Source organism: Heloderma suspectum, chromosome 9 (genome assembly GCF_057233095.1).
Source record: "Heloderma suspectum isolate Gila_16-S chromosome 9, 16-S_ref, whole genome shotgun sequence".
Classification (NCBI taxonomy): domain Eukaryota; kingdom Metazoa; phylum Chordata; class Lepidosauria; order Squamata; family Helodermatidae; genus Heloderma; species Heloderma suspectum.
This window is the reverse complement of record NC_139466.1, coordinates 2,132,930-2,158,664: the sequence shown is the minus strand read 5'-3', so window position 1 is coordinate 2,158,664 and position 25,735 is coordinate 2,132,930. Positions and strand designations below refer to the sequence as shown.

The 25,735-nt window shown below is 49.7% G+C and overlaps 1 protein-coding gene across 1 annotated transcript; it reads left to right on the top strand.

Annotated features, from left to right (window-relative positions):
* Positions 1-1,473: 1,473 nt before the first annotated feature.
* On the top strand, positions 1,474-21,385 carry LOC146338314 (uncharacterized). The gene is made up of 11 exons (XM_084813383.1): positions 1,474-1,575; positions 5,624-6,080; positions 10,986-11,099; positions 12,291-12,534; positions 15,073-16,523; positions 17,618-17,717; positions 18,430-18,578; positions 18,708-18,820; positions 19,834-19,923; positions 20,799-20,921; positions 21,258-21,385. The coding sequence occupies exons 1-11, from the start codon at positions 1,474-1,476 to the stop codon at positions 21,303-21,305; spliced, it is 2,991 nt and encodes a 996-aa protein (XP_084669509.1). The 3' UTR covers positions 21,306-21,385.
* Positions 21,386-25,735: the final 4,350 nt, after the last annotated feature.

Sequence of the window (25,735 nt, the reverse complement as noted above, 5' to 3'; positions counted from 1 at the left end):
TGGGGAACCTCCATTTTCAGAGGCAGCGTATCTCTAAATATCAGTTCCTGGAGGACAGCAGCAGGAGAGGATCTTGCCCTCACGTCCTGCTTGAGGGCTTCCTGCATACACTGGCTGGCCACAGTGGCAAGCCGAAGGCTGGCTTGGCTTGATCCCATGATGTTCTTGCCCAGCTGTAGCTTGCATGTGACCATGGCCGCACCGTCGGACGGTCTTCCCAACGCATGTGCTGTAACTCCAGCATGACCGGGGACTCCAGGTGGGGCAGGCTGCCCTCGGATTTTAACCATGTCAGTGCTAACTGTGCAATTGTGGTGTCCCCCAGCTCCCCGAGTATGTGCACCCAGCAAAATACCTGCATATGTAATTATTACATATGACGTTCTGCAGGTAGGCTTCTTGCAACTTCCTGTGCGACACAGCCTTCCCGTAAAGCCCTTGTGTTGTGGATGTGGCATCTGGCTGGCTGGCTGCTCCCCTGCTAGTCCACGTAATGTAAAACACACGAGCTCATTCTCATAAGAACACAAGGTGAAGAGCAGCCCAGCGGCTAGTTCAGACCAAGGGACGATCCAGCCCAATGTCTTCCTTCTGAATAGTGGCCAGCCAGATACACCAGTGGGAAGCCCGCAAGTATGGCAAGGTGACTACACCTTCCTCTGCTGAACAGAATGCTGGACTAGAGGGACCCTTGGCCTGATCCGGCATGGCTCTTCTTCTGTAAACATCCTCAGATGTTTACAAGAGAACTTCCTTTGCCTTTCTGTGAGTTTGGGGGGAGAACAGGATCACCCGGTGTTGCCCAACCTGGCACCCTCCAGGTATGTTTGTCTGCAACTCCCACAGTTCCCAGGAGTTGCAGTCCAACACACCTGCAGGATGTCAGGTTGGGAGGGGCTGGTATAAGTAAATTAACACATGGATCCGATCACATTTAGTCTACATATGTTTGTTGTCTGGTCATGTATGAAATTGCTGGGTCATGCTCAGTTCTTAAAAACGCTCAAAGTTCGTTCTCCCCCAAATTGCACAGCAGTTGTGTGAATGCTCCAGAGATCTTTACTGGGGCAAGGTATGTTGGCCTCCTGCTCCTTGTTGGTATCTATCTTGTGATCCATCCGGGCCCTGGTGCTCTGTCTGCTTACATTTGTAATGGAATGCTCACTTTTGGTTTGTTTCAGCGTTGCCATTGAGCAAGAGGGGTGTCCTTTGCTCCTAGAGGTGTAGGAAAGATTGTGCTTACTGGTAAGAACATAAAAGGAGCCCTGCTGGATCGGACCCAGGGTCCATCTAGCCCAGCATTCTGTTCATGCAGGGGCCAACCAGCTGCCTGTGGGAAACGCACAAGCAGGACATGAGTGCAGCAGCACCCTCCCGCCTGGGTACCCAGCAAGCAGCTCTGGCAGGCACTCTGCCTCTGATACCAGTCCCTGATGCTCATGTCAGTGCTTTCTGGTAGGATAATTAGTGCACATGGGTGGGGAAGCTGCAGCCCAGATGTATTGCGTGGGCGGCCAACTCATCTTGATTAAGGAACTCGATTATAGATGGTATCTCAGCAGACACACCCGAGGGGTGAGCATGGTCAAGTTCAGCAGGCCATGTCTCCAGGCCTGAACTCCAGGCCATCAGCAAGACTGCCTCCTCTGAGCGTGGCTCTGGTGGTGTCAGCAAGGGAGAGGGCCTTCTCAGTGGTGGCCCATGGTTGTGGAAAGCTCTCCCCACAGAGGTCCCCAGAGCTGGTTGACGCCCTCAAAGAAATAATAATAATAATACGCTCCCTAACATTTGGATAGTATTTTCAAGGGTTCAAAGGGCTTCCCGGGCATTGTCTAGGGCTTTCTTCACTCGCGTGACCCTCTAGGGCGTCTCCTGCACTAAATGCCCTTGGTTCCACTTTTAAATAGATCGCAGATAATGAGCCTTCGCATTACACCCTTGTGTTCCGCTTGAGTTCCCTCTGTGAAAAGAGGAAAAGCGGCAAGAAGAGGAGCGAGATCACCGAAAGGTATGGAAGACTCAGATTCGGGGAGAAGGAGGGGCAACGGGGCGGGGGGAAAGGAAGCGGGAGAGAAAGGGAGCCTTGTGATCCTGCATTTAAAACGGAAGCAGAAAGCCCTGTTTTAAATGCGGGACCTGAGGCTGGTGTAGAGAGGCCCTGGATGTATTTATTTATTTATATTTATTTATTTCATTTCTATACCGCCCAATAGCCGAAGCTCTCTGGGCGGTTCACAAAAATTAAAACCAAACAACACACAATAAAACAATTTAAAATATATACAACATTAAAACCACAGTATAACAATACAACCACAATAAAACCTAGCGGCAGTACAGGAGTTTAAAATACAGATTTAAAACAGCAAAGATAAAAATTTAGAAAGCTAAAATGCTAAAATGCCTGGGAAAATAAAAAGGTCTTCACCTGGCGCCAAAAGGAATACAATGTAGGCGCCAGGCGAACCTCACTAGGGAGCTCATTCCAGAGCCGGGATGCCACAGCAGAAAAAGACCTCCTCCTAGTAGCCACCCGCCTCACTTCCTTTGGCAGGGGCTCACGGAGAAGGGCCTACTTTAGTATTCCAATCCCCTATGATGAAGAGGACATCTTTTTTTGGTGTTAGTTCTAGAAGGTGTTGTAGGTCTTCATAGAACCGATCAACCTCAGCTTCTCCTAAAGTAGGAAGTCAAGAAATCACCGGGATAACAGGCAGGCATGGCCTTGGTGTACAAAATGAAGCAGGACAAAAGCTAATAGAGTTTTGCCAAGAGAACACGCTGATCATAGCAAACACTCTTTTCCAACAGCACAAGAGGCGACTCTACACATGGACGTCACCAGATGATCAATATCGAAATCAGATTGATTATGTCCTTTGCAGCCAAAGATGGAGAAGCTCCATACAATCAGTAAAAACAAGACCTGGAGCTGACTGTGGCTCAGATCATGAGCTGCTTCTTGCAAAATTTCGGCTTAAATTGAAGAACGTCGGGAAAACCACTAAACCGTTCACGTATGACCTCAATCATATCCCTGATGAATATACAGTGGAGGTGAGGAATAGATTTCAGGGATTAGACCTGATAGACAGAGTGCCTGAGGAACTATGGACGGAGGTCCGTAACATTGTTCAGGAGGCAGCAACGAAATCCATCCCAAAGAAAAAGAAATGCAAGAAAGCCAAGTGGCTGTCTGATGAGGCTTTACAAGTAGCTCACGAAAGAAGGGAAGCGAAAAGCAAGGGAGAAAGGGGAAGACATATCCAACTGAATGCAGAGTTCCAGAGAATAGCAAGGAGAGACAAGAAGGCCTTCTTAAATGAACAATGCAAAGAAATCGAGGAAAACAACAGAATGGGAAAGACTAGAGATCTCTTCAAGAAAATCGGAGATCTCAAGGGAACGTTTTGTGCAAAGACGGGCATGATAAAGGACAAAGAAGGCAGGGACCTAACAGAAGCAGATGAGATTAAGAAGAGGTGGCAAGAATACACAGAAGAACTATACAGGAAAGATCTGAATGTCCCTGATAGCCATGATAGTGCGGTCACTGAACTTGAGCCGGACATCCTCGAGAGTGAAGTCAAGTGGGCCTTAGGAAGCATTAGTAACAACAAAGCTAGCGGAGATGACAGTATTCCAGCCGAGTTATTTAAAATCCTAAAAGATGATGCTGTTAAAGTGCTGCATTCAATATGCCAACAAATCTGGAACACTCAACAGTGGCCACAAGACTGGAAAAGGTCAGTTTACATTCCAATTCCAAAGAAGGGCAATGCCAAAGAGTGTTCAAACTACCGCACCATTGCGCTCATTTCACATGCCAGCAAGGTGATGCTCAAAATCCTACAAGCTAGGCTTCAGCAGTATGCGAACCGAGAACTACCGGAAGTACAAGCTGGGTTTCGAAGAGGCAGAGGAACTAGAGATCAAATCGCCAACGTTCGCTGCATCATGGAGAAAGCAAGAGAATTCCAGAAAAACGTCTATTTCTGCTTCATTGACTACGCTAAAGCCTTTGATTGTGTGGATCACAACAAACTGTGGCAAATTCTTAAAGTGATGGGAGTACCAGACCACCTTACCTGTCTCCTGAGAAACCTGTACGAGGGTCAAGAAGCAACAGTAAGAACCAGACATGGAACAACCGATTGGTTCAAAATTGGGAAAGGAGTACGACAAGGCTGCATATTGTCACCCTGCTTATTTAACTTATATGCAGAGTACATCATGAGAAATGCCGGGTTGGATGAATCAGAGGTCGGAATTAAGATTGCTGGGAGAATTATCAACAACCTCCGATATGCAGACGATACCACCCTAATGGCAGAAAGCGAAGAGGATCTCAAGAGCCTCTTGTTGAGGGTGAAAGAGGAGAGTGCAAAAGCTGGTTTGAAACTCAACATTAACAAAACTAAGATCATGGCATCTGGCCCCATCACTTCCTGGCATATAGAAGGGGAAGAAATGGAAGCAGTGGCAGATTTTACTTTCTTGGGCTCCAAGATCACCGCAGACGGTGACTGTAGCCATGAAATTAAAAGACGCTTGCTCCTTGGGAGGAAAGCTATGGCCAACCTAGACAGCATAGTAAGAAGCAGAGACATCACCTTGCCGACAAAGGTCCGTCTAATCAAAGCTATGGTTTTCCCAGTAGTAATGTATGGCTGTGACAGCTGGACTATAAGGAAGGCTGAGCGCCGAAGAATGGATGCTTTCGAACTGTGGTGCTGGAGAAGACTCTTACGAGTCCCCTGGACTGCAAGGAGGTCAAATCAGTCCATCCTAAAGGAAATCAACCCTGAGTGCTCATTGGAAGGACAGATAATGAAGCTGAAGCTCCAATATTTTGGCCACCTAATGCGAAGAGAAAACTCCCTGGAAAAGACCCTGATGCTGGGAACGACTGAAGGCAAAAGGAGAAGGGGACGGCAGAGGATGAGATGGCTAGATAGCATCACGGATGCAATGAATATGAACTTGAGCATGCTCTGGGAGAGAGCGCAGGACAGGAAGGCCTGGCGTGCTATGGTCCATGGGGTCATGAAGAGTCGGACACGACTGAACGACTGAACAACAACAACAACACGGAGAAGGGCCGCTGACGATGATCTTAAGGTCCGGGCAGGCACATATGGGAGGAGGCGATCCTTCAGGTAACCTGGCCCCAAGCCGTTAAGGGCTTTGAATGTTAACACCAGCACTTTGAATCGGGCCCGGAAATGGACCGGCAGCCAGTGCAGCTGGAAAAGTACTGGTGTAATATGAGCTCGCAGGCCAGTCCCTGTTAACAATCTTGCTGCCCTATTTTGGACCAGCTGAAGTTTCCGGACCGTTTTCAAAGGCAGCCCCACGTATAACGCATTGCAGTAATCCAGACGAGAAGTTATCAGAGCATGGATGACTGTAGCTAGGCTATCTCTGTCCAGATAAGGGCGTAGTTGGTATACCAGCCTAAGCTGATAAGAAGTGCTCCATGCCACTGAGTTCACCTGTGCCTCAAGGGACAGTTCTGGGTCCAAGAGCACCCCCAAACTACGAACCTGATCCTTTAGGGGGAGTGCAACCCCCTCCAGAACAGGCTGAACATCACCTAGCCGGGCAGTAACGCTCCCCACAGCCCCGCGAGGGAAGTCTGGCTCGTGAGGGGGAGCCGATCCGCGTCCCTGGCCTGACCCTGCCTGCGGCAGCGCAGGGCGGGGGGGGGGGTCGGAACGCCGCGGGAGGCGCGCCCACCTGCCCGCCCGAGGGCCTCCCCCCCTCCCCGCCCCGGTCCTGGCCCCGCCCGGCGTCTCCCCTTCAAATCGCGCAGCCAGGCGGCGAGGGGCGAGAGCGAGCCCGCCGCTCTCCGCCCCACGTCCTGCTCGCGCCAGTCCCGCCGGCGGCGTCGCCGTCGCCGTCCTGGTCCGACAGCAGCGGGGCCGCCCCGGGCGCCCGGGCACCCCCGCCAGGTCGGGCGGCCTCCCGCCCATCCAGTTCGCCGGGGCTCGGGGCCGGGCCGGGCGAGACGATGGCGGCGGACGGGGCGCGGGGGGAGTCGCTGCACCAGTCCGCGGGGCTCCTGGGCGTCGGCGCCGGTGGGCGGGGCGGGGCGGGGCGGCGCGGCGCGTCCGGCGGGGCTCTGCGGAGCCAGGCGCCGCGCCGCGCCCACCGGCCCGGGGTTGCGCCCTGCAGCGCCCGCGGACAGCTGCGCCGAAGTAAAGCGGCCCTCGGGGCTGGGTGGCGACCTCGGGCAGGCCGAGCAGGGAGCTGCCGGGCGGCGCGGTGGAGCGCGCGAGCCTGGGCCTCTTAGCCGTCCTCAGCGCCGCGGGAGCGGGCAGGGGCGCTCCGGGCCGGGCCGAGCCAGCGGCGAGGCGTGGCCCATCGCGGCCCCGCGGATCTCGACGGGTCCGGCCGAAGCGGGACGACGTCTGGGCCCCGCTCCCGGCCGCGTAGGGCCAGCCGGGCGGGGCGCGGGCGCGGATCGAGCGTGCAGCGCGGAGCAGCGCCGGCGCGCCGGGAGAAGGCGGGCCCGGTCAAGGCGGCGCGCTGAGGAGCCCCGCCCAGGGCAGCCCCGGCGGTGATGCTGGCCCGCCCTTCCGCAGCCGGTGCGGCCGCAGATTAGCGGCCTGAGGGACGAGGTCTCCTCGGTGGGCGCGCACAGAGCGCGGGTGGCTCCGGGAGGGGGCCGTCCTGTTCTGCCTCCTGCTTTGGGGCAGGGGGTTCTGCTTCTTCCCGCCCCTTTTGGCCCTGCCTCTCTGGACAGCAGCCCGGCAGGCCTGCCAGGCAGGGACTGTCTTTGTACAGGGTTGCAGCAGCTACCCTGCTTCCAGAGCCCTTTTGGCTCAGGAGCGGGATAAAAATAATTTAAATAAATAAATAAATAAATAAATAATAAAAATACCAAAGCCCCCCCCCCCCAGCAAAACACCAAAGAACACTCTGTACCTCCCCGCAGGAAGGCGCCCCACTCCTCCATCAGGCAGGGAGAGTCTGAGGAAATGTGTCTTTAAAAATAGTCCGGCTGAGCCTTTATGCCATGTTGTGGCCGCCCGCCCTGTCCTTTTCTCCGCCTGTTTATTTTCCTTTTATGCTGCTCAGTTACCCACAGAGCCAGCAGATAGAGGTAGCCGCTTTGGGCAGCTGATTTTGGGTGCCATGGGTGTCGTGGAAGGGCAGCAGAATGGTAGTCATTCAGGGTGCAGTCCTCTGCACATTTAGACAGAAAAATGCCCCACAACTCCCAGCATTCCCTAGCCCTTCATGCTCAGAGCAGCAAAACTTATTTTCCTGTCTCAGCCTGCACAGGATTGCACCCTTAATTTATTATAACTGCAGTTTTTTTGCCAGGGAGGGGGAGAAGCGCTTGTGGGATGTTTTGCCTCCCATGCCAAAGGAACTGTGCTCACCTTGTGCGCTATGGACTGTGACCTGGGTAGGTGGGAGATTCATTTTTCATTCATTCATTCAATATATTTCTACACATTGCTCCATAGCTGAAGCTCTCTGGGCAGATCACCAAAATGAAAAACAACATTAAATTACAACATACAGAGTACAAAAAGCATTTACATAAAAACATATACACAGATAGCACACATGCTGACAACATATATCTAAAAACAATTAGCCAAAGACAATCCAGTACCCAATTAAAAACTAATTATATGCTGCTAAATGCTGAAGAGAAGAGGGCTGTTTTAACCTGGCACTGAAAAGATAACAATGTTGGTGCTAGGCAGGCCTCGTCGGGGAGCTCATTCCATAAATGGGGGGTCACCACTGAGAAGGCCCTCTCCCTTGTTGCTGCCCTCTGAGCCTCCCTCAGAGGAGGCACCTGAAGGAGGGCCGTAGATGCAGAACGTAGTCAGTTCATGCTGGGAGAGGCACTCCCTCAGGTACTGTGGTCCTGAGATACCAGGTGCTGCTCTGTCTCAGGCAGCAAAAGGTCTTGCCCAACAATCTCTGCCACCATTTTTCTTTGTTTATTCAATTCCCATTTTCACCCCAATCTCTGTTTCCATGTTCTTTTGTTGTTGTGTTGTTCAGTCGTGTCCGACTCTTCGTGACCCCATGGACCATAGCACGCCAGGCCTTCCTGTCCTGTGCTCTCTCCCGGAGCGTGCTCAAGTCCATATTCATTGCATCCGTGATGCTATCTAGCCATCTCATCCTCTGCCGTCCCCTTCTCCTTTTGCCTTCAGTCTTTCCCAGCATCAGGGTCTTTTCCAGGGAGTTTTCTCTTCGCATTAGGTGGCCAAAATATTGGAGCTTCAGCTTCATTATCTGTCCTTCCAATGAGCACTCAAGGTTGATTTCCTTTAGGATGGACTGATTTGACCTCCTTGCAGTCCAGGGGACTCGTAAGAGTCTTCTCCAGCACCACAGTTCGAAAGCATCCATTCTTCGGCGCTCAGCCTTCCTTATAGTCCAGCTCTCACAGCCATACATTACTACTGGGAAAACCATAGCTTTGATTAGACGGACCTTTGTCGGCAAGGTGATGTCTCTGCTTCTTACTATGCTGTCTAGGTTGGCCATAGCTTTCCTCCCATGGAGCAAGCGTCTTTTAATTTCATGGCTACAGTCACCGTCTGCGGTGATCTTGGAGCCCAAGAAAGTAAAATCTGCCACTGCTTCCATTTCTTCCCCTTCTATATGCCAGGAAGTGATGGGGCCAGATGCCATGATCTTAGTTTTGTTAATGTTGAGTTTCAAACCAGCTTTTGCACTCTCCTCTTTCACCCTCAACAAGAGGCTGTTTAGATCCTCTTCGCTTTCTGCCATTAGGGTGGTATCATCTGCATATCGGAGGTTGTTGATAATTCTCCCAGCAATCTTAATTCCGACCTGTGATTCATCCAACCTGGCGTTTCTCATGATGTACTCTGCATATAAGTTAAATAAGCAGGGTGACAATATGCAGCCTTGTCGTACTCCTTTCCCAGTTTTGAACCACTCGGTTGTTCCATGTCTGGTTCTTACTGTTGCTTCTTGACCCTCGTACAGGTTTCTCAGGAGACAGGTAAGGTGGTCTGGTACTCCCATCACTTTAAGAATTTGCCACAGTTTGTTGTGATCCACACAATCAAAGGCTTTAGCGTAGTCAATGAAGCAGAAATAGACGTTTTTCTGGAATTCTCTTGCTTTCTCCATGATCCAGCGAATGTTGGCGATTTGATCTCTAGTTCCTCTGCCTCTTCGAAACCCAGCTTGTACTTCCGGTAGTTCTCGGTTCGCATACTGCTGAAGCCTAGCTTGTAGGATTTTGAGCATCACCTTGCTGGCATGTGAAATGAGCGCAATTGTGCGGTAGTTTGAACACTCTTTGGCATTGCCCTTCTTTGGAATTGGAATGTAAACTGACCTTTTCCAGTCTTGTGGCCACTGTTGAGTGTTCCAGATTTGTTGGCATATTGAATGCAGCACTTTAACAGCATCATCTTTTAGGATTTTAAATAACTCGGCTGGAATACTGTCATCTCCGCTAGCTTTGTTGTTACTAATGCTTCCTAAGGCCCACTTGACTTCACTCTCAAGGATGTCCGGCTCAAGTTCAGTGAGCACACTATCATGGCTATCAGGGACATTCAGATCTTTCCTGTATAGTTCTTCTGTGTATTCTTTTCACCTCTTCTTAAACTCATCTGCTTCGTTTAGGTCCCTGCCTTCTTTGTCCTTTATCATGCCCGTCTTTGCACAAAACGTTCCCTTGAGATCTCCGATTTTCTTGAAGAGATCTCTAGTCTTTCCCATTCTGTTGTTTTCCTCGATTTCTTTGCATTGTTCATTTAAGAAGGCCTTCTTGTCTCTCCTTGCTATTCTCTGGAACTCTGCATTCAGTTGGGCATATCTTCCCCTTTCTCCCTTGCTTTTCGCTTCCCTTCTTTCGTGAGCTACTTGTAAAGCCTCATCAGACAGCCACTTTGCTTTCTTGCATTTCTTTTTCTTTGGGATGGATTTCGTTGCTGCCTCCTGAACAATGTTACGGACCTCCGTCCATAGTTCCTCAGGCACTCTGTCTATCAGGTCTAATCCCTGAAATCTATTCCTCACCTCCACTGTATATTCATCAGGGATATGATTGAGGTCATACGTGAACGGTTTAGTGGTTTTCCCGACGTTCTTCAATTTAAGCCGAAATTTTGCAAGAAGCAGCTCATGATCTGAGCCACAGTCAGCTCCAGGTCTTGTTTTTACTGACTGTATGGAGCTTCTCCATCTTTGGCTGCAAAGGACATAATCAATCTGATTTCGATATTGACCATCTGGTGATGTCCATGTGTAGAGTCGCCTCTTGTGCTGTTGGAAAAGAGTGTTTGCTATGATCAGCATGTTCTCTTGGCAAAACTCTATTAGCTTTTGTCCTGCTTCATTTTGTACACCAAGGCCATGCCTGCCTGTTATCCCGGTGATTTCTTGACTTCCTACTTTAGCATTCCAATCCCCTATGATGAAGAGGACATCTTTTTTTGGTGTTAGTTCTAGAAGGTGTTGTAGGTCTTCATAGAACCGATCAACCTCAGCTTCTTCGGCCTCAGTGGTTGGGGCATAGTCTTGAATTACTGTGATGTTGAATGGTTTGCCTTGGATTCGTACTGAGATCATTCTTTCATTTTTAAGATTGTACCCCAGTACTGCTTTTCCCACCCTTTTGTTGACTATGAGTGCTACTCCATTTCTTCTAAGGGATTCTTGCCCACAATAGTAGATATGATGGTCACCTGAATTAAATTCGCCCATGCCTGTCCATTTGAGTTCGCTGATTCCCAAGATGTCGATGTTCAATCTTGCCATCTCATGTTTGACCACCTCCAGCTTACCTTGATTCATTGATCTGACATTCCAGGTTCCTAAACAATATTGTTCTTTACAGCATCGGATTTTCTTTCCATGTTCTTTACAGCCACGTAAAGAGCCAGCAACTCTGGGAAGGGCCTGTGGGGCTCTCCTCTTTTCCTAAGATTGGTTTCAGAGTGCCCTTCCCCCCTCCTTTGTTGCAGGCTCCCTCTTGCTTGCTGTCCGCTTCTCCAGCACCGCAGGGCTGACCCCTCTGCTCTCCAGCACGGCGCTGGGGGTCCATCTGGTCCTTGTGTCGCTTCTCCTGGCATATGTAGGTAAGAGAATCGCAGACTGTTCTCTGAAGGGTCGCACCTTTCAGAAGGTGGTCTCTGTCTGATGTGCTCATATACGTTCACACAAACTTACTTTGTCTTCGCCAGACCGGTGGTGTTTCTTGAGAATAGCGAGACTTGAATCCGAGCATTTATATGAACCAGGGTTGGGCAGCCTTCTCCTCCCCCCGCCCCTCCTTCAGGGCTGCATTCACTTCAAGGGCATAGGTTAGGGGTTGCATGCTGCAGGCGGGGTGCCGGAGCCGGTGGTGGGCATGGCCAGACCCATCTGACGTATTCTCTCTCTCAAGATCACCACCACCCTGCCCTCTTCGCCTCTCTTTTTTCTCTAGGAGAGAAACAGTTGGTGATGATCTTAAAGCAGGAACAATTTACACTAGCGATGGCCACCCTGCACACGCACACACACACGCATTCATTTGCGCCACGTGCCCACGCCATACCCCTGCCCTTCCCAACATTCATTCACCACACCTCCTCTGCTCCCTACCCAGGCTGGAAGGCTTTGGAGAGCCCCAATCCAGGGGGATCCGCACCTTACAAAGGGCTCCTCTGTCTCCCCTTAATCCTCACAGCCTAGCAAACACCTGCTTGGCATGCTGGGGAGCATGAATGACTGGGAGGAGGAGACATGAACGACTCTCCCTGCTTACCATCCTCTGCCTGAAAATGGTGCTCCCCCGCCACTCAGACAGCTGAGTGGCAGGCCGGGGGCAGCAGCTAGGTGGTAGGAGGGCCCTGTGCGCCACCAGAGAGGCATCCGGTTGCCCACATGTGATACAGGCCAAACTGCTATTTACCTAAGAAGAGCTGTGCTGGATCAGACCAAAGGCCCATCTCACCCAGCATCCTGTTCGCCCTGGGGCCAACCAGCTGCCCCAACAGGAAGCCCACAGGCAGAACAGGAGGGCAGAAGCACTCGTGTTCCCCAGCCACTGGCATACAGAGGCACAGCTGTCATGGCTCCAAAGCGAGCTTAGCTCACAAGTATGAAGGACGGGTTTGTTTAGACTCTAAACGTGAGATGCTGAGGACTCTCATTGGCCCTGACAAGGAGGTACATGTTAATCGTTGAGGACACATCTTGCATTCATTACACTGATGAGTGTCTGCAGCCCTGGCGTTCTGGAGAGCCTTCACGTCGCCAAAGTGCTGCTTTTTCTCCTCCAACAGGGGTGCGGAAGAGCCTCCAAGGCGCCGCCTTGTTTGTGACCCTCTGCCTGACCGTCTCGGCGCTCTGGTGTGGCTATGGGCTGATCCAGGTCTTGGCTGGGCAAGAGCTCCTCCGAGGCGCTGCTGACTTGCACAACGCAGCCGTGCCCGGTCTGGCGGCCTTCTGTCTGGGGCTGCTCCTCATCAGCCTGGCGGGCTTTGTCCAGAGAGACATCCCCCTTGGCATGGTGGCTTCCGCCATCTCTCTTAGAATCATAGAATCATAGAATAGTAGGGTTGGAAGGGGCCTACAAGGCCATCGAGTCCAACCCCCTGCTCAATGCAGGAATCCAAGTCAGAGCATCCCTGACAAATGGCTGTCCAGCCTCGTCTTAAAGGCCTCCAGTGTGGGAGAGCCCACCACCTCCCCAGGTAATTGGTTCCATTGCCGTATTGCTCTGACACTCAGGAAGTTTTTCCTGATGTTCAGCCGGAATCTGGCTTCCTGTAACTTGAGCCCATTATTCCGTGTCCTGCACTCTGGGATGATCAAGAAGAGATCCTGGCCTTCTTCTCTGTGACAACCTTTCAAGTACTTGAAGAGTGCTATCATATCTCCCCTCAGTCTTCTCTTCTCAAGGCTAAACATGCCCAGTTCTTTCAGTCTCTCTTCATAGGGCTTTGTTTCCAGTCCCCTGATCATCTTTGTTGCCCTCCTTTGAACCCTCTCCAGCTTGTCTGCATCCTTCTTAAAGTGTGGTGCCCAGAACTGGACACAGTACTCCAGATGAGGCCTAACCAGTGCTGAGTAGAGGGGAACTAGTACTTCCCGGGATTTGGAAGCGATGCTTCTATTAATGCAGCCCAAAATAGCATTTGCCTTTTTTGCAGCCACATCACATTGTTGGCTCATATTCAGCTTGTGATCGACGACAATTCCAAGATCCTTCTCGCTCGTAGTGTGGTTGAGCCACGTATCCCCCATCTTGTAACTGTGCATTTGGTTTCTTTTTCCTAGGTGCAGAACTTGGCATTTGTCCCTATTAAATGCCATTCTGTTGTTTTCTGCCCAGCGCTCCAGCCTATCAAGATCACTTTGAATTTTGTTTCTGTCTTCCAAAGTATTAGCTATCCCACCCAATTTTGTGTCATCTGCAAATTTGATCAGCATTCCCTGCACCTCCTCCTCCAAGTCATTAATAAAAATGTTGAAGAGCACTGGGCCCAGGACTGAGCCCTGCGGTACCCCACTCGTTACCTCTCCCCAGTTGGAGAAGGTCCCATTGATAAGCACTCTTTGAGTCCGATTCTGTAGCCAACTGTGGATCCACCGGATCGTTGTTTCATCTAGCCCACTTCGAGCTAGTTTGCTCATCAGGATATCATGGGGCACTTTGTCGAAAGCTTTGCTGAAGTCGAGGTATATGATGTCTACAGCATTCCCACGGTCTACAAGGGAGGTGACTTGATCAAAAAATGAGATCAGATTTGTCTGGCAGGACTTGTTTTTGACAAATCCATGTTGGCTTCGAGTAATCACGGCATTGTTGTCAAGGTGCTTCCAGATGGATTGCTTTATGATCTGCTCCAGAATTTTCCCAGGGATTGATGTCAGACTGACTGGTCTGTAGTTCCCAGGTTCCTCCTTTTTACCCTTTTTGAAGATAGGGACAACGTTAGCCCTCCTCCAGTCATCTGGCACTTCCCCGGTCCTCCATGATTTCTCAAAGAGAATAGACAGCGGTTCTGAGAGTTCTTCTGCCAGTTCCTTTATGACTCTAGGATGCAGTTCATCTGGCCCTGGAGATTTGAACTCATTCAAAGTAATGAGGTGTTCCTTGACCATATGCCTGTCGATCTCAAGCTGCAATCCTGCCCCTTCAGCCTGTACTTCGCCTTTGCCAGGGGGGTCATAGACCCTCTTTTGGGAGAAGACTGAGCCAAAGTAGGAATTGAGCACCTCTGCCTTTTCTTTGTCATCTGTTATCATTTTGCCATCCTTATTTAATAGCTGAACAACCATTTCTTTCCTCTGCCTTTTACTATGCACGTAGCTGAAGAAAGCCTTTTTGTTGTTTTTAGCATCCCTCGCTAACCTCACCTCGTTCTCCGCTTTAGCCTTCCTGACGCCATCCCTGCAATTCTGTGCTACCTGCCTGTACTCTTCCTTTGTTACTTGGCCTTCTTTCCACTTCCTATATGTGTCCTTTTTTGTTTTCAGGTCATCCCTAAGCTTTTTGTGAAGCCACATTGGCTTCTTCTGTTGTCTTCCACCTTTTCTTCTTGTTGGAATTGTTTGTGATTGTGCCTTGAGAATTTCCTTTTTTAAAAGCTCCCACCCATCTTGGACTCCTTTTCTTGCTAGCATTGCTTGCCATGGGACCTTACTGATCATTGTTCTGAGTTTATGAAAATCAGCTTTCCTAAAATCCAGGGTACGCGTTTGACTACACTCGGCTTTTGCTTCCCTTAGAACCAAGAACTCAAGAACAACATGGTCGCTTTCCCCCAGAGTTCCTGTAACTGCTACTTTCTCCACTAAGTCATCTCTGTTGGTTAGGATCAAGTCAAGGATAGCCGATCCTCTAGTTCCTTCCTCTACTTTCTGTAGGAGGAAGTTATCCGCCACACAAGTCAGGAATTTCCTGGAGGGGCCATGTTTTGCAGAATTTGTCTCCCAACAAATATCGGGGAAATTGAAGTCCCCCATTACTACTACATCATGCTTCCTTAAAACATTGGCTATTTGCTTTTCAAAAGTAAAATAGTAAAAAGTAAAATAAAATAAAAAAGTAAAATAAAATCTTGCCTGCGCCCACAAAATTGCTGTGCTGTACGACGCTGCCTTGGGCTCTGCTGTGGTAGCTTGCAGCTACATGGTTGCCTGCCTTGTGGGCGGCTACGTCGGGATGGGCAGGTGCCTCTTCTTCCTCAGCAAAGAGACCATCCTCCTGCCTGGCACGGACTTGGCAAAAAGAAAAGCCAGGAGTAGCCAGAATCCGGAAAGTGGTGCAGGCATAAATGATCTCACCCCTGTTGGCTTGATCCTGAACATGCTGTCAGCCAGTGTCTTTGGCTGCAGGCTCCTGGGGGTGACTGGGGGTCTCTTTGCAGGGCAGGTCCCCTGGCTCTGGGCGGGAGGGCTCTACCAACTCGGGGTCTCCCTCTTCTCCTATCGCACTTCGGATGCCCTGACTGCCACGTTCTTTGGTTTCACCGCCCTCCTGAAGCTTGGGGGTGGCTATTCCCTCTTGATCTTGCTCTTGCTCTGGTTGCCCGAGGAGCCTGTTTTCCCCGTTCCCTTCTGGGTGGCCTTCGCCATCCTCCTGGCTTCCTTGGCACTGTTCGTCGCAATTGGCAGCCTGGCCGATGGGCTCTATGTGCTCTTCTATGTGGCCTGGTGTATTTCGCTCGCCTCCCGCCCCTGTGGCTTTTTTGCAGATGGCCCTCAGGGCGTGGCAGTGGCCATTTTTGTGGCCTCAGCCCTCCTGACCTTTGTTCACCTTCACAATGGGAATGCGAGAGTCCAGATCCTGCGGGGGGAGCGGGTGCTCTGGGCCTTGCTCTCACGCCTCCGTGCTTGCAAGCTCTGGGAGGGGAAGGACCTCCACGCTCCCTACCTGGGCTACTCGAAGTATGCCAGTGCCGAGGTGCTGGGCTACGCGTGCAGCGTGCTCGCTTCCTTTGCTATCGCTGTGGCAGCCAAGCCAAAGTCTCTGCTTGCTACAGCAGTCATACCATGGGTGGTGGTGGCTGGAGGGATCTTGAAGCTGTTGTGTGGCTCTGTGGCCTTCTCCCGTGGCAAGACCTTGGAGAGCAGTGCCTTCACCCTCTATGGGTTCATGTGGATCATCTGGGGCTTCGCTAGGTACGGGGGGCTCTATGGCGCTGCCCGGGGATTCCAGGTCGCTGTGGGCATCATCTCCCTCCTGCTCGTCAATGCCTTCCTTGTTGTTGGCACCCTCTTCCTGAGCATCTCCTGGTTTGCCTACTCCCTCACCTTTGAGCTCATACTCTTCAGCTTCCTGCTAGATGCTCTTGGTGCCTCCTCAGCTGGCTACGACATCGCGGTCGCCATCGTCTTCGGCCTCGTGAGCTTCTACTGCTTCTTGTCTGCTCTGGTCAGCAGCACTTTCGAGAGCCCCCAGCTGCCCATGGGACGCCCCGTTGTGAGGCTCAGCGGCTTTGGGGGAGAAAGCACCAAATGCCTCCACCTGCCAGCCAGGAAAGCTGCTTCAGTCAGGCAAGTGGCAGGTAAGGAAACTGCATCGTCCACTGTGGGGTGGGGCTGTTTTAAGGCTTTGGTTAAACAGGGCTCTCAAACTGTTATCAAGGGGTATCTTAAAACATAATCTGATGGTTGGGCATCTGCCTCTTCACCACTTTTGAGAGAGGTCAGGTCAGCAGTGTTCACTTTTGGCCTGATTTTGTGCATTCAGGCCTATTTTACCATCCCTTAGAGCTTTTCCTTTTAAAGGTTGCCTCCCCCGCCCCGTTCTGATGTTGTCTCGACCCTTCATGTGCCAGAGTTTGATTTGATGACTGTGAGGCCCTTTGCAAGACAGCTGAGTTCCACGTGGTGCCAGTGGGAGCGAGTGGCAGCTGTGTGTGTGTGTGTGGGGGGGGGCTATTTTCACTGGGGTTGTGGTGGGGAGGAAAGAATTAAATTAAACACCCCTCCCTACACACTGTGGTACTGATCTTGCTCAGGTCTTCCGTTAAAAAAAGAAAAAAAACGCTTGCAAGGGATGTGTTTAGCATCATGCAAAGTTTGGCCCCAATTAAAACAGGCGCTGCAGCAGATGACCTGCTAATCCAGTCAGAGCCCCTTGTGAGGTTTTGATGCCTTTGTGTTTACCTTAACCCACACTGCCAGGCCATGTAGGGTGCGGTCTTGAGGGCTTGTGTGGCGCGGTGGTTAGAGTGCTGGACTGGGTTTGGGAGATCCGGGTTCTAGTCCCTGCTCAGCTGTGAAGCTCACTGGCAGTCACTGACTCTCAGCCTAACCCCCCTCGCAGCGTTGTCGTGAGGATAAAAAACAGAGAGGAGGAAGATTATGTAAGCCACCCTGGGTTCCTTGGAGGAAAAAGAGGAGGATATAAATGTAACAATAAATAAAAATAATAATTTAAAAAAGGTCTTGCAAGTGGTCCTGGAAAGACCTTGCAAGTGGCTGATATACAGAATAAATGTCGCTAACCCTGAGTGCCTTGGAAATCGTTTACCCACTTGCTGAGCAGGGGCTGTCTAGATCAGCAAGATAATAAAACCCCAGTGAGCTTCACTGTGGCCTCCATGAGTTGATGGCCCAGCCACCATTGTTTCTTGACCTCTTACTCTCATTATAGATATAATGAAGATGGGAGGGGCCTGTGGGATCCCCACGGACACAGTGTATGTACTTGCTGCAGCCTGCAGTCGGCCTGATGCTGTGGAGAAGGCTTACAAGTAAGGGTGTGTGTGGATACAGTCCCAAACTAGGGCTTTCTTGGTGATCTCTAAGGCAAGGATGGCCCGGTCTGTGCATAGGGGCCACTGACAGAAATCTTTGCAACACACCTTCCCCTCTAACCAGCTGCACAGATCCTTCTCCACCGATCCTGCTGGTGGACTTTTGCTCTCCATCACTGACACTCTCCTCTGTGCATTCCCATCCTTTGCCCCCAGTGCTTATTCTACAAGTGTGGATGCATGCGTGTGCGCGCGCGCGCGCACACACACACACACACACACACACGAACACAGCAAGCGCCCTGCTGGATCCGATCAAGGGTCTATCTAGTCCAGGATCCTGTTCACACTGTGGCCAACCAGATGCACCACTGGGAAACCCACAAGCAGAACTTGAGTGCAGTATAACCCAATGAGTGCACATGAGTGCACATATGCCCAGCTTCTCCCGGGGCCTTGAAGTAATCTGCCAGTTTCATATCCTGGTGGCTCCCCTTCCACATCCACATACTATCATTTGCACTTCTGCCTTGAATGACCTGCCCAGAATTAGGTGCTGGAAAGTCTAGCAAGGGAGGGGGAGTTTGTGTAGGTATGGCTACTGTGACAAAGGGATGTGGCAACTAGGGCTGCCTGGGCATGGCAAATGTCCCCAACCCACTCTTGGATCACTGCTATTAAGCCACTCAGTTCTCTGCCTCTCCTCTAGCACAAAGCACCAGGCTCAAGACCGTCCCATGTCCCTCTGGATTTCAAGTCTGAAACAGCTGGAACCGGCCAAGCATCTGTTCAGCTCCATCCTCTGGGACTTCATGGATGCTGCGTGGCCATCACATATCAGCTTGGTGGTTCCACGAGGTAAGAGGGTCTCTCCATTGCAGCCCTGACTGTTCCCACCACTTGCATGTGTTCCGACCCAGAGGGCTGTTGCTCCAGCCTTTACTGGTGGAGTGAGCTTTGATAGAGCTCTTGCTTCTTCCATCTTAGGGGAATGGGTGGACTACCTGGGCATGAAAGACTCTGCCAAGTATGTTGGCACCCCTCAGAGCATTGCCATCCGCATCCCAGATTGCTCCGTCACCACTCATCTCATCGACTTGGTGAGCAGAATCCACAATTTCCATTGGTGTCTGTCTTCATAGTTGTAAAACAGCGTGAAGAGCTGGCTGAGCTATTCTGAGACATACTTGGTGTATACCCAGATCAGAGGTTCCCAATCTTTTTCGGCTGGTGGGAACATTTGGAAGTTTAAGGGAGTGTTGTGGGCACTCACACAAAATGGCTGCCATGGTGGGCATGGCCCGTCACAAAAACCTCATTTCCCAGAAGGCAAATTGGTGAGGCTAAAAGAAAAGTAATCTTCCCGAGAACCTAAAAACAAGGCAGAGGTCAGGTCTAAGCTCCAAAATACAAAACCACCGTTTTGAACCCAAATAGAGTTGGTGCTGGAGGGCAGCACTTACCTGTGCAGCATTTTAGCCTCCCGATTATTATTTTTTAATTACAAAAATTATCTTAAGAAGTTAAATAAAAATCAGAAGGGACGGGGGCATGGTGAGTGTCAAGAGAGGAGGTGTCCGTGGGCACATTGATGCCCGTGGACACTACATTGGAGACCCTGGTGATGGGCTTAAAAGAAAATATATGTGAAATGTGCTGGGTTTGTTTATCTGCATCCAGGTTGTTTGGCATATTTTGAAAGCAGACTCTCAGTCTCAGAAGGGGTTGAATCTTTGCCGAAGGGGTAATACAGAATGAGTAGAAGAGTATGACTGGAGGCTGGGAGGGAGGCACAGATTACCCAGAACAAATACAGATGCAACCTGCTTATTTTCAAAAAAATCCCCTCCAGGAGGACTTGAAGCTTGCTAGGAAGGAAGGATGGAAGGCACAGCTGGCTTCTCATTTAATCTGAACTCTGTGCTAGACATAGCATGGAATTCTGTCTGCAAGGAGCTACCTCATTCTTGGGTTGGCTCTCAGCTCTACTGCAGAGGAGAAGCCGGCTACTCCCTCAATACCTGTTTCACACCAGCTCACATAGTTCTCTCTGAATCTTGCTCTGCTCAGCCTGCTGAGGGCCCGTCTCTTCTCTGTCTTCCTTGGTCACCAGGTGGGCCCCATTGCAGTCACATCAGCCAACCCTACGGGAGAAGCAGACACAACCCACCACAACCAGGTGTACGCCAGGCTCGGAGACAAGGCAACCGCCACACACGCTGCTCTCAGTCGGGGGAATCACAGCTGTCTTGGCAGCTTGCCCCTCCCCAGGTCCAGAGAGCTTTCATGGGACTGGCAGCCCTTGCATGTCTGTTGTGTGGAATGGGACTGGCAGCCCTTGAATGGGACTGGCAGCCCTTGAATGGGACTGGCAGCCCTTGCATGTCTGTTGTGTGGAATGTTTGCACTTCAAGCTTCTGGAGAGACAGGCAGCTGAAATATTTCTGACTGTGGAATCTTGGGCATGCTCAGAATAATGGCTGCTGTTGTGAAGAAAACTGGAGCTTAGACGCCTCAGCGGCCCCCTTCTGAAAAGACAGGTGTTGGAGAAGAGAAGTGCCCTGGTCCTGGTCCTCCTTCCCCCTCCCTGTTTGCCTCATGGGAAGATGTGGGGAGGGAGAGAAAGGGAGGATAATGGCTGGGGCCGTTTCTTTTACCCGAGCCTGGAGATAACTGAAAGTGGGAAGCCCGCTGCCATTCCTCAAGCAAGTCATCTCTTTACCTTCTCATCCTTTGAAGCAGGTGCGGGTAACCTGTGGCCATTCAGGTGTTGTTGGACTCCAGTTTCCACCAGCTCTAGCCATCATGGCCAATAGTTAGGGATGCTGGCAGTTGTAGTCCAGCAACATCTGAAGGGCCACGCATTCCCCATCCCTGCTTTAACGGTTCTCGTGGTACTCCAGTTTGGACTAGAAGTGCCAGAGTATTACCCTGAAATTGGAAAGGATGACGAATGCTGGCCCTGAGGGAAGGCATGGTCCTTGGCTAGCTCACCAAAAGAGGTGGGATGCAAGGATCTGCTCTTTGTGCAAAAGGCAGAGAAGGATGCAGCAACCACATATGATGTTTTCTTTGTAGGTGGATGCAGTCCTGTGTGACGGACCTTCGCCGGAGAACATTGCCTCCACCGTGGTGGACTGCACGAAGATTGAGAGTGGGAATGTGGGATTCTTCAGAGTTGGAATTGTCCCCAAATCCCAGGTCAGCTGTATTTTCTCTGCTATTATTATCACTCCTTTTCCTCTAACAAATTCATTCTGGCCTAAGCTTTCATGGACTATAGTTCACTTCATCAGAAAATGGAGTATTATGGAGAGTTTCAGGTTTGTTTATACATTACATATGGTGGCAGTCAGTGGTGGGGAAAGAATTGTGAACAGTGATGTCGGAAGGAAAATCAGTGCAAGAAGTACTGATGGTAGCCTGCCTGCCTGCCTGCCTTCCTTTCACTAATTCAGACATGACAAGCCTGGTAAAGGTGGGGCCCACATTGACAGAATGCCCAACCAATCATTTAGTCTTTGTTTCCCTCTCCAGGTCCTACAGATACTGGAGCAGGTCCAAAGAAAACACTGGCAAGGCTAGGCCAACAACACCATGGCCATGGAGGGCAAGGATGAGCACCACAACCTGTCGGGAACTGTCCCCAGTGAGACTCATGGTATCCATGTGCAAGGGAACTCGCCAACATCCTATACCAATGAACGATTCACTTCTGAAGAGGCAGCTCCATCTCCATGAGCAAAACTATCCCGGAGGCATGAGGAGAGAGGGTTTGCTCTCAAACAAGGTCCCATCCTGTCAGTCACAGAAGAAAGGGTTTCACCCTAGTTGCCTCCTGGATGGCACTCTCTCTCCCCTTTCTTGGGCATAAAATCCATGTGGTTTTGCTTTTGAGCATTGGAATACACCAGCTTGTTCCCACCAAAATCATATTATTGTGCTTGGACTTAGTAATGGACTGGATAAGGGCCAATAAACTGAGACTCAATCCAGACAAGATGGAGCTTCTGTTAGTAGGTGGTTCATCTGTCCAGTTAAGTGGGATTCAAGTTGCCCTAAATGGGGTTGCTCTCCCCCAGAAGGAGAAAGTTCATAGTCTGGGAGTGCTCATAGATCCAGCTCTGTCACTGGAGGTCCAAGTAGCCCCAGGGGCATGAATTGCCTTTTACCAGCTTTGGCTGATATACCAGCTGTGACCCTACCTGGACACAGAGAGCCTGGCTACAGGTATCCAAGCGCTGGTGACCTCCCTCCTGGATTATTGCAAGGCATCATATATGGAGTTACTTCTGAAGATGGTCCAGAAACTTCAATTATTGCAGAACAGAGCAGGGAGGCTGCTTACTGGGCCGGGTTGTTTCAAACATATTACTCCAGGGCTGTGTCAACTGCATTGGTTGCCAGTCAGTTTCTGGGCCTGATTCAAAGTGTTGGTGTTGACCTTTAAAGTCCTAAATGGTTTAGGATCCGTCTGCCAGAAGGAGGCCTTCTCCTGTATGTTCCTGCCCGATTATCAAGATAATCTTTGGAGGTTCTTTTCTGGGTGTTGCCACCCACAATGGTGCAACGGACGGCTACTATGGACAGAGCCTTCTCTGTAGTGGCCCTTGTCTGTGGAATGACCTTCCCAGGGAGATCTGCCTGGTGTCTTCATGGTATACATTTAGATGCCAGATCAAGACCTTCCTCTTCCAACAGGCATTTAATCTTTATTCTGTTGTTCTGATTATTAGCTTTACTGCTGGCTTTTAAATATTTCAGTATTTTCATTGTGGCATTTATTTATTTTTCACTGTTATTGTTTTGGATTTTTTAATGATTGTAAACCACCCCAAGGGTTTCTGCCACTTGGGCAGTATATAAATCCAATGAAGAATCAGCACTAGGAAATGCAGGCCAGAATGTGGGGAGCTGAGTTCCCCAAGCTTGCTGGGTCACTTTAAGTCATGTTTTGTTGGTCTCAGTGCCACTTTACAGGTGGCCAATTAAGAGCAATGATTTACTTCACAGGGCTCTTTTGGGACAAACTATTTTGAACAATAGGTCTATATAATAGTAACAGGTGCTGTGTACTGATGTATTTAGTTGGATTCTAAACTGTAACAGTTTGTTATAACTTTTCTTTTTTACACTAATAAAATATTTTTAAACCCCTCTGAAGAGGTCACTTCTATTTTAAAAAGTCAAACAAACTGCTGTTGATCTCTTGGGATGATCTTCACACTGGGAGGATTCTGACTTAGAGGCCATGGGGGACTTCCGCTCCTTAGCACTGCTACCACCTAGAAACTGCTCCTGCAGTGGGCAATCCTACCCACGGGGTTTCTTATTTATAGCAAATCCTTATATTTCAGAGTCTAAGGAACTCTCTGCCTCTATTAATAACAAATGCTTATCTTTCTAAGGAACTCTCTGCCACTATAACTCAAGAGTTCCACAAGCTGACCTTTTTCCACTGCCACCAATTCTCTTAGAATACTTTAAAATCTCCTAGTAGCTGGTAAAAGAGGCTTAGATGTGAAATGGGCACCAGCTAGAGACAAGATGAACTATTAAACAAGTTAATGTATTAAAGGGATATTTGTCCATAAGGGAATAGTGGTATTTACTTTGGGGTTTTCGAAATACTTCTTAGCGACAATTCTTAAGGACTCAAGAGACACTGTTGCTGCTACAAGCCACTTAATGATGTCTTTAACCTCAGGGCAAATTCCCTAAGCCTTCACCCGAACCAAATACACTGACAGCCAGGTCCAGCTCTTGAGTACAGTCTTCCTCTCACTTGCAGAGCTGCTCCTCTTGTATTTATGACTCCCCTACGATTTATCTGGGCTTTTACTGTCTGCTTGTATCACCTTCCTCTGGCAAGATCTTAGGGCAGCCTCCTGGCATCACGCAGCCACCCTGCACCTGATCTTCACCAGCCCCTGATCTTCACCAGATCTTCACCTGATCTTCACCAGCCTCTGATCTTCACCAGAGAAGATCTTCACCAGATCTTCACCTGATCTTCACCAGCCCCTGATCTTCACCAGCCCCTGATCTTCACCAGAGAAGGAATGGCTTAATATTCAGGCCTTAGCTATTCACTTTCTCCTCGGCTTTCTCCTAGTCCTCCTGAAACACCACCCACCAAAGAGCAGGCCTTCTCCCGCACTGACAGCGACAGGCTGACTGGCTCCAGCCGTCCTTCCCTGCTCTTTCCCACCTAGCTAGGATCCCCAGCTGGTCAGAACTGAATTTACCTGATCCAGGCCCCACCTGCACGTATTCAAAGTGACTGTCTCTCCCGCCTCAGAACATCGCTAAGTGACTACTACACAGGCCTTTGACAGCAACAAAACAGGGCCTCGGGCCTACACAGATACATGGTCGCCTCACACAGTAACTCCTCACAAAGTAAACCTAACCTGACACCAGCAATTATATGCAAGCATCTCTTCACACTCCCAAAAACCCTCTGTAAGGAAGCGTTTTGATTTGGAGTTGTTTTCTGTGAAAAACAACTGTTTATCTGTTGCAGGTTATTTTGATTTGAAGATGGTCCCTAAAATCCTCCAATGATTTCTAGGGCTGTGCATCTCTTCAGTGCCGAATCTGAATACTGAAGCAAATCAGGGTGCTTTGGGGTGCCTTGGTGAGATCCAAAGCAAATCAGAGCAGCACCGAGGCAGTCCAAAGCAAAGCGGGTCACCGCTGAGGTGCCTCGGTCCGCCTTGGAGACTCGGAGCTATTCTGATACCTTCTGAAGCCCAGACAGCCTGTCTACAAAATGTATCAACTTGAGAAAGATCAGGGAGGAGGAGAAGAGGAAGAGGGAGGGAGCTTTGGCGCATGGCAACTCTAGTTGCCAAATTAGGGCTGAACTTAACCGAGCAGTCTCCAATCAGTGATAGTGGTAGAGCAGTGGCGTGGCAGTGGTGGTACTGTGTATGTTGGGGATCAGCCTGCATTTGTTTCTTTGCGAGAGAGAGTGCTGGCTGGTTAGAATTGTTTGAGAGCTTAGAGTTGGTTACTTGGCCAGATCTGGGTGGTGGTGGTGGTGGTGTGTGTGTGCTATACTGCATTGCGCTGCAGCTTTGTTGTTCTTTCCCACCCAGCCCTTCTCAATTCAACTATTCCCTTTCTTTATTTTCTAGATTCTTTATTTAAAAAACCAAAAACATTTAAAAAGTACTTTAGTTTCCTCGTTTCCTTGCCTTGTTCTTCGGCTCCCCCTCAGTTCAACCATTGTTATTTTTAAAAAAATTATTTTCTATTTAGAAGATTCTATTTACAAAACAAAATAAACTGAAAACATTACAAAACCTAAAAAAGGGAGAAGGAAATAAAAATAAAAATACAACATATTCAAAATCCTCAGTTTCCAACATTACAATATTCGAGGGGGGAAAAAAAGAGGGGTGGGGGGAAGGTTACACATAAACTTCAGTGAAAGACCAAATATCCGCATATAACTCCATTTGCAAATTACGCCTATATAAAACTCTTTCAAATGTTGCTAGTGTTGTTAAGTCTTCAGTCCATTGTGTTATAGGCAGTGAGCTTTTATCCTTCCCATATCATAGTATCAGTCTTTAGCAACCAAAGGGGCATGAAAAATCCATTAATGCTGGCCATGTGTTATGTTCCAAGAAGCAGATAAGTAATTTAAAAGAACATTTACATCAGTAAATACTGAAGAGCTTTCCAATACAAAATTTATCCATACAATAACTTCCTCCCAAAAGAAGGCAGCCACTGGGCATTTCCAATGAATAAAAGAAGCATTGATTGCATTATACCTTCAACACTTAGCCGAATTTGACAAGCCTTTCCTAAAAAGACATTGTGGCATCCAATAGACCCGAAACAAGAACTTTTGCTGAATAAGGCGTAACCGAAGAACCACTTGTGTCATATTTGGAGGGCAACAAAGATGATCAGGGGACTGGAAACAAAGCCCTATGAAGAAGAGAGACTGAAAGAACTGGGCATGTTTAGCCTTGAGAATTGAAGACTGAGGGCAGACA

Coding starts and splice junctions, on each gene's coding strand:
- LOC146338314 (XM_084813383.1), top strand. CDS start 1,474: ATGGGTGGGGAAGCTGCAGCCCAGATGTATTGCGTGGGCGGCCAACTC. Junction 17,718..18,429: donor GCTGTGGAGAAGGCTTACAA/GTAAGGGTGTGT, acceptor CCTCTCCTCTAG/CACAAAGCACCAGGCTCAAG. Junction 19,924..20,798: donor ACGCCAGGCTCGGAGACAAG/GCAACCGCCACA, acceptor TTTTCTTTGTAG/GTGGATGCAGTCCTGTGTGA.